The 9,054-nt window shown below is 36.4% G+C and overlaps 1 protein-coding gene across 1 annotated transcript; it reads left to right on the top strand.

The window, feature by feature from the left end:
- The first annotated feature begins 26 nt into the window (after positions 1-26).
- LOC126833171 (uncharacterized) lies at positions 27-8,806 on the top strand. Its single transcript, XM_050564314.1, has 2 exons — positions 27-544; positions 5,557-8,806. The coding sequence occupies exon 2, from the start codon at positions 6,422-6,424 to the stop codon at positions 8,351-8,353; it is 1,932 nt and encodes a 643-aa protein (XP_050420271.1). The 5' UTR covers positions 27-544; positions 5,557-6,421; the 3' UTR covers positions 8,354-8,806.
- Positions 8,807-9,054: the final 248 nt, after the last annotated feature.

Below are 9,054 nucleotides of genomic sequence, written 5' to 3' on the forward strand. Positions count from 1 at the left end.
TGTGACGCAAAGAGCCTTCACGTCCATTCTACTACTATAACCATACGGCGATGACAATCCCTATATGGTCATTCATCTAAAATAACTCCTTATTTAGACTTAAGTACTATTATACTTTACATCTCTGCGTTCTGCATATGACGACATCCAGGAGTCCAACTATCACCGTCCAGGGCCGACCGACCACTATAAGTAACCACAGAGAACAGGGCTAATTGGTCAGATGTCGTCCAGCGCTCAACAGCTCTACGATCTGTTTACGAGACCTATTGTCCATACTTAACTGTTTTACATTGTGTTGTTAATCGTTTCTTATTTTAACATACGTATTAAAAGTTATTACTAACTTTGTTTGTTAAAATTCTGTTCTGCCTACCCTCTTCCATCCTCACACGGCCTCCAGGCATAACAGTGGTGTCAGAAATCTCGACCTCTACCCTCAACTACAACACACATTTTCAAAGGACTCTTTGGACGGCTCTCTCCAAATTTTCGACCACTCAACCTTCAACTTCAACGCCGCTACGATGTCTTCTATCGAACTGTAAGCATACGTTTATTGTCTCATTTTTATTATTGAAGGACCTATTATTACTTTTCTTTTACGATTGTAAAAATCTTTATTAACTCACCATGGCCACTGCGAGTAACAACACGGGAAACGCCTCGGGTAGTACCGTACCACTCGTAAGTCTTAATTTAGATGGGGCTCTCAAAATAATTCCGCATTATGACGGAACCACAGATTTTTCTTTTTATGAAAATCAGTGTGATTTTATTTTTGAAAACATACATGATAGCTTAAAACCCATTATTTTTAAAGCGGTATTGAGTAAATTATCCGGGAAAGCTTTCGAAGCAATACGCTACCGAATCATAGGAGATTATGCTAAACTTAAACAAATTTTAAAATCGACCTTTGCACAAAAACATTCTGTTTCTTATTTACAAAATTCTTTAACATCACTCAGGCAGGATAAAGGCGAATCAGTTAACGTTTATGCTCAAAAAGTAGAAAAGGCTTGCCAGGAATTAACTTCAGCTATAACAGAAGGTCGTTCTCAGAATACCATAAATGGTATGGCCGCAGTCGTCAAAGCTCAATCATTAGCTGTATTTATTAGTGGTCTTATTCAACCAATACGCACAATCCTTAAAGCCACAAGACCCGATTCTTTCGAATCAGCGGTAACAGTCGCGATAGAAGAAGAAAAAGCTCTCGAAAGCGAATACGCGCTTCATAAACGCGACAATTTTAATCCAAATTTTAAGAAAAACCGTTCTAACGATAAACAAACACGTCCTAATAATTTCGTACGCCTTATCTGTGCTTATTGTAAAAAAAATAACCACCATATTTCGGAATGTAGGAAATTAAAATTCGTCGAAGAACAGAAAGCGAACGCAAATTCCGCAGGTTCTTCTCAAACGCCGCGTAATAATTCAAACAACGCTCGCGACACACGTAAACCGTCGTTTAATCGTCGTCAGCCTAACACAAGGGCAACAAACTCGCGTTCTGCCTCCGATAGCGCTATTAAAACCGCAAGTGACTTTCAAACCGCTAGTATTAAACTAGTCACAAAAATCGAAAACGATCACATTTGTTGCTATTCAACACATTTAAAAGCAGGAAACGGGAAATTTTTTTTAGATAGTGGCGCCGATGTTAACTTAATTAAAATTCAATCACTTAAAGGTTTTGTCGAGATCGATACTTCCAAGGCAAAAATTTTAAACGGCATAAATTCAGTCTCAGTAAAGACCTTAGGTCAAACTATTATCGAACTTATTATTGATAACCGCAAAATTTTAGTAGAATTTCAAATCGTAGAAAACGATTTTCCTTTACCTTTTGACGCATTACTCGGAAAAGCATTTCTGAAGTCTCATGGTGCAGTCCTCGACTTAAACGATAATATTTTGATTCTACCAACAAACGAAAATTCTATTATGGTACCCGCGCGTGCAAAATATATTTACTCTATTCAAACACACGACATTATCCCGAACAATACCGATATTATTCTTCATAATAAAAATCTAACAGATGATGTTATTCTAGGGAATTGTGTTACGACAGTACACAATAACGAGGTTATATCAAGTGTCATTAATCTTGACACAGCGCCAGTTGAAATCCGCAATCTATCATTAAATGACTGTATATGGGAATTATTAGACACAGCAAACGTTAATGTAATCCAAGACTCGTCGAACACTACCGACACTATCCCCACAGCCACACAACCGGATCGTATTTCTCGTTTAAACGATAATTTAGACTTGACCCATTTAAATCCCGATGAACGTGATTCTGTTTTAGACATCTGTCATAAGTACTCAGACCTATTCTTTCTTGAAGGCGACTCGCTCACTTTCACTAAAACACTTATGCATTCAATTAATACGCCAACCGATGCTAGACCGATACATCTTAAGCCGTACCGATTGGCGCAAGCTCAAAAAGGGGAGGTAGACAGACAAGTCACCGAATTGCTAGGGCAAGGTATTATCGAACATAGTAATAGTCCATGGAATTTCCCTCTTCTTGTCATTCCAAAAAAGGAAGATAGAACGGGTAAAACCAAGTTTCGTATTTGTATTGACTACCGTAAACTCAACGAGATAACTAAGGGAGACGCGTATCCATTGCCGAATATTACCGATATACTAGACAATTTAGGCTCTTCTAAATATTTTACAACTTTAGACTTAGCTAACGGTTATATGCAAGTCAAAATAGACCCAAAAGATCGTGAAAAAACGGCGTTCAGCTGCGATCAAGGTCACTTTCAATACACTCGACTGAATTTTGGCATGGCTTCAGCGCCAGCGACCTTTTCGCGTCTCATCAAAAGCGTTATCAGTGGTCTAAGCCCACCTTTTGTATACGCCTATTTAGATGATCTTGTTTTGCATGCGACTAGTTTAAAGGATCATTCAGAAAAATTAATTAAAGTTTTTAATCGTCTACGACAACACAACTTAAAGTTGCAACCTGCCAAATGCGAATTTCTCCGTAAAGAAACGATTTACCTGGGGCATGTCATTTCTTCACAAGGTTTACGTCCGGACCCTAGAAAAGTAGAGGCAGTCCTAAATTTCCCTCGACCTATTAACACAAAAACTTTAAAGAGTCTGTTGGGACTTAGCAATTACTATCGGAAGTTCATTCCGTCCTACGCAAAGATCACTAAACCATTAACTTCACTTCTAAAAAGTAACGTACCATTTATTTGGAGTGATCTATGCGAACAAGCTTTTTGTCAAATCAAAGACATTTTAACTACAGAACCTATTTTACAATTTCCCGATTTCAAAAAGCCCTTTGTACTCAGCACCGATGCAAGTAGTTACGCATTGGGAGGAGTCTTAAGTCAAGGACCCATTGGAAGGGATCTACCCTGTGCTTATTCAAGTCGAACTTTGAATAAAGCTGAAATTAACTATTCGACTATAGAAAAAGAATTACTATCTATTCTTTGGAATGTCAAACATTTTAGGCCTTATCTATGGGGTAGACATTTTACTATTTTCACAGACCATCGCCCGTTATGTTATTTATTCAATATCAAAGACGCTAGTTCACGTCTAGTCCGTTGGAGACTAGAGTTATCTGAGTACCAATTCGATGTAGTCTATAAACAGGGAAAATTTAACACTAACGCCGATGCGTTATCAAGGGCTATCCCGGAATACGAAATAAAAAATATTCCTAATTATATACACAAGATTACGTATACAGGAGGGTTTGACGATTTCTTTAATCGATATACAAGTTCCATTATTCTCAACTCGCGTGTCACCGACGTAAACGATACTATAACGAGCGTAGCCGACAACACCGTAGTAGTATTATTTCTCGACCAAGACCGGTTTGCTAATTCATATAAGGAATTGACCACTTGTTACCCAGAACTGCACGATGTAACATTTCCGCAATCAGACAAATACATTTATTCCACGGATAAATTTTGTATATTGTTTTTTTTAGGCGACAGTAATCCGTTTACTTCCCAATCTATTTATGATAAATTGTCAGAAGTAAAGGATTACACATGTGCAAACAATACCACACACGTTCATATCGATTTAAATAGTAAATGTATAGAAGACGTTGCACAAACCCGAGCTATGACGCGATACGTTTTTTCTAATAGCAATATCCAGGTTACATTGTTTTACGCGACCAAGGACGAAACGGCAAACGGTACACCGCCCGATGCCGCCGCCAACGAGGCCGCTGCACTCGTATCGGATTCCGAATCAATTAATACAGATAACGAACCACGTGCTATTGTTGACATAGATCAACAACAGCAGATAATCAGGGAATTTCACGATAATCCGTTAGGAGGGCACCAGGGTTCCAAGCGATCGTTTAGTCGGATTGCTAGGTTATACCATTGGAAAGGGATGCGTAAACAAATAGAAGATTATATATCTAAATGCGACATTTGCCAAAAATCAAAAAAACATTTAAATACAAAACAACCAATGGTTATCACCACCACATCTAGGTATAGTTTTGAAAAACTTTTTATGGATTTAGTCGGTCCTATGCCTCTAACAACTTCAGGACACAGTTATGTCCTTACGATGCAGGACGACCTTTCGAAATACGCTATTGCCGCACCCTTAAAGGACGCGACAGCTAGTACAGTTGCGAAAAGCTTCATAAAACATTTTGTATGCATTTACGGCATACCAGACACGATCGTCACCGATCAAGGTACAAACTTCATGTCAGAACTCTTTACTAATGTGTGCAAACTTCTGAAAATTCAGAAAGTACACACCACAATTTACCACCCACAGGCTAACCCAGTGGAACGATGGCATAGATATCTCAAAAATTATCTTAGGTGCTATATAAATAAAGACCAATCAGATTGGAACGACTATCTATCATTCGCTTTATTTACTTACAACGTAATACCACATTCTAGCACTAATTATACTCCATATGAAATTGTTTTTGGCCGCCCGCCAAATGTACCCACATCGTTCTCACAACCAGTAAGACCTATTTACAATTATGACTCTTATTTATGTAAATTACGACATAAAATGCAATTAGCAAATGAAATCGCTAGGCAAAACTTATTGGTAAGCAAAACCAAATCAAAAGAAATATATGACCGTACCGTCAATTCTTTAGAGTTAGACGTAAATGATCAAGTTTACATGTTAAATCACAATAAAGCAAATAAGCTTTGCGAAGAATGGATTGGACCTTTTACAATAACAGACATTCATGATAATCATAATATCACAATTAAAAAGGGGAGGAAAGACGTAAAACTACACATAAATAACGTAAAGAAATGTGTAAATAATTCACTTTAAAAAATTATAACCTTTTTCTTTTTGTATACAATATTAACACATGAACATTTTATATTCTAACTTTATTATTCTCATATAAAAAAAAATATTATCTTATTCTACTGACCTTTCACTTTTTATTGAAACACTATTACACAATACCATTTTCAACTTGTCATAAAACCTGTTCAGAATTATTATACTAATAAGGCATTGTTTATATAGGAATTTCATTGTCATCGACTTGGAGTTCATGAATTTGAACCCAGAAGAACGAGTTCTCGTCTCGGGAGCCATAGCGAACTCGTTGGATAGGTTTGATATAGTTCACCTTACCGGAAATCCTATTGTAATCAATAAACGGGGGTACACTAGACCTCTTGAATTATCCACTGAATACCCCGAATTTGTGAGGGAATGCCAACGGATTTTCGGCAAGACCGAGACATCCACTAACGAACGACTATACCCATTACTTGCCGAACTATATGACAGTATACACGAACCCCTTAACAACCTTAACCCGGAATACATAAAATCTTATATCACTAAACGGGGGGACGCTTCCTTTATCGTTCTTTGGAGTGGGGATACTGATAGGACCATTTTAACCCAGTTAGGGATACATTTCACAATGCTTAACTTAACAGCCAGAGACCTTTCCAATACAGGGACATACACTTTAACTCTAACAAATTTCACGACACGTAGAACGCTATTCTCTATAGAACTCGGTCCAGTGGTTACCGCAAAAGGGAATGTATTAAGTCTATATCACACACATTCCGTCTTTTGTGGTAGGGGACATTCTAACTGTATACATCCACACCACCCGATTACAGACCTACAATGGACTAGGTGCATATTTGACAGATTAGTTAGGAAAATGACATACAAACGACTATGTGCCGAACTAACAAACTCACATTAGCTACTTCTCTACTTCTTTTAACACAAGATTCTAAAGTACATATGCATAAATACGTACGGATACAACTTCGTCTAAACACGATTATCTACAATATTCACAGACCAGTTGCTTTATAATCGAACATTGTTATTATTATAAAATGATTTAATACATTACAGAATGTTTTGGATCACAACCCTTCCAGCGTTTTTTGTTCATACACAAGCCACGCTGATAACTGATACCAAGTTCGAATCAGGACTTTACTATGAACATCAAGGGATATTGAAAATATCGAATGACCGATGGAAACTAGTGACATATTATGATTTCAGTAATTACATTACAAACGCTCAAACACTAACAAACATCACAGTGGAAACTGATAAATTATGTACTTTCATCGACACATTGGGTAGTCATAGTAACAAGACCTATAGTTCTTTCTGCACTGCTATGAGTGCGAAACAAAAACTTACAAAAACTAACATAGATATCCGAAGGGAAGCATTATTAGATGTAGTAGGGTATAATCCCAGCTACAAACACTTTTCTAAACGCTCGATTACTAATACTATAAAAAACATAGCACACGTTCTATTCGGAGTATGTGACGCTCTATGTTCAGATACTAACTTAGGTCACATACAGAATATACATAACTCAGAAAATCAACAATTAGATGTGCTAGATAAACAAATAAAAATCATTAAATCTGGTATGACATCCTTACACACTTTAACTAAAAATCTTAATGATAATACTCAAGTAATTTCTAAACAATTGGATAAAATAAATCAAAGTTTGACCAATATAGCGACACTTAATGAAATAGGCTTTGCCGTTACACAGCAGTTTCTATTATTAAACGCTTTAACGGACCAGTACGATTCTGATACAAACTTGTTGTCTGATTTAATACACGCCGCACAGGTAGGACAAATACATTCGAGTATTATAACACCCAGTGAACTTTTAGACACTCTAAAAGACATAAAAGTACATTTACCAAAATCAACTGACTTACCTGTAGGTTTCACCACCGCCGATGTTGGTGAGTTACTAAAGATTTCTGAGACAACTATATTTTCAAAGGACCAAACTATTGTATTTGTAATTGATATACCAATTGTAAACCAAATCGAACTAAACTTATACAATTTAATACCTTTACCCAAACATGTTACTAATGATAAATATATTTACATTGATTCTAATTATGACTATATTGCTGTTAGCAAAAGTAAAGACTATTATACAACTTTTAACAACCTACAAATATTACAATGTAAACGTACTAAAAACTTTATCCTATGCCCGCAATACCAACCGTTACACCCTAAATCTATGAAACCTATTTGTGAAATTGAATTGTTTTTTCAACCACCTAAATTACCTTTGGATTGTAAAATAAAATATTTTGAATTAGACACTAGTATTTTTCACAAATTACTTTTTAAAAATTCTTGGTTATATATTACCAGGGAAGAAAATATTTTATTAACTTGTAATGAAAATATAGAAACCAGTAACACCCGTATCCATGGGGTAGGATTAATACATATACCCATTAATTGTAAAGCATATTCCAATCAGGATGTGCTGATTCCAAATATAATTAATGAGAATATTGATTACATTGATTTTGTACCACAGATTAAAATTACTAATACTAGTTATACGGATAAGTTAAATATTTTAAATGTAAACAAATTATTGACAGACCATGTATTAACTAACAAACTTAATGATGTGAAACGTATATCTGAATCATTATTAAATGTACCTGATAAACTTAATCAGAAAGATTTTCAATACAATGTAATAACTAATACTAGAAGACATGACATGTTGTTATACACCATTTGTACAATAATTATACTTTATTGTCTGTATTTTGTTTCAACCCTTGTGACAAGACTTTTCCCATGTAATAACAGAATATACAATTTTTGCTCTGAGTCTGTTACTAGGCCAACCAATACTGACGGAGTTGGACAACCGCTTTCTACAACGGACCCTACCAATTTTGAAGATGTTGAACTTCAACCAAGAGTGACAGCTCATCATATCGCAACCAGGGACGTTTTACACTATCCACCACTATACTAAAGAGGACATCCGACAAAATATGCCTCTTTACTTAAGGAGGGGCGTGTGACGCAAAGAGCCTTCACGTCCATTCTACTGCTATAACCATACGGCGATGACAATCCCTATATGGTCATTCATCTAAAATAACTCCTTATTTAGACATAAGTACTATTAGACTTTACATCTCTGCGTTCTGCATATGACGACATCCAGGAGTCCAACTATCACCGTCCAGGGCCGACCGACCACTATAAGTAACCACAGAGAACAGGGCTAATTGGTCAGATGTCGTCCAGCGCTCAACAGCTCTACGATCTGTTTACGAGACCTATTGTCCATACTTAACTGTTTTACATTGTGTTGTTAATCGTTTCTTATTTTAACATACGTATTAAAAGTTATTACTAACTTTGTTTGTTAAAATTCTGTTCTGCCTACCCTCTTCCATCCTCACACGGCCTCCAGGCATAACACCATTTAGTTATCTACATTTGGTGTGTCCTAAGCTTATCACTTATGGGATTTGATGTTTTTTATGAGATTATTAGTGAATCTTATTGTTAGATAATTTTTATTGTTTCTTATATTATGATGTCTGTTTTAGGTCGCAAGCCTGTGGTTGGTGTTGCCAGCCAGGGCCATAAGTGAAGGTTATCAATATCCTGTAATCATATTGAGACTCGGACACCCAGGTCGCCCTACACAGGGTCAAATGTGGG

The sequence above is a fragment of the Adelges cooleyi genome, unplaced genomic scaffold, assembly GCF_023614345.1.
Source record: "Adelges cooleyi isolate 19-005CV unplaced genomic scaffold, UGA_ACOO_1.1 ACOO_flye_CR_arks_rails_tigmint_CR_PRNA_196, whole genome shotgun sequence".
Lineage (NCBI taxonomy): Eukaryota > Metazoa > Arthropoda > Insecta > Hemiptera > Adelgidae > Adelges > Adelges cooleyi.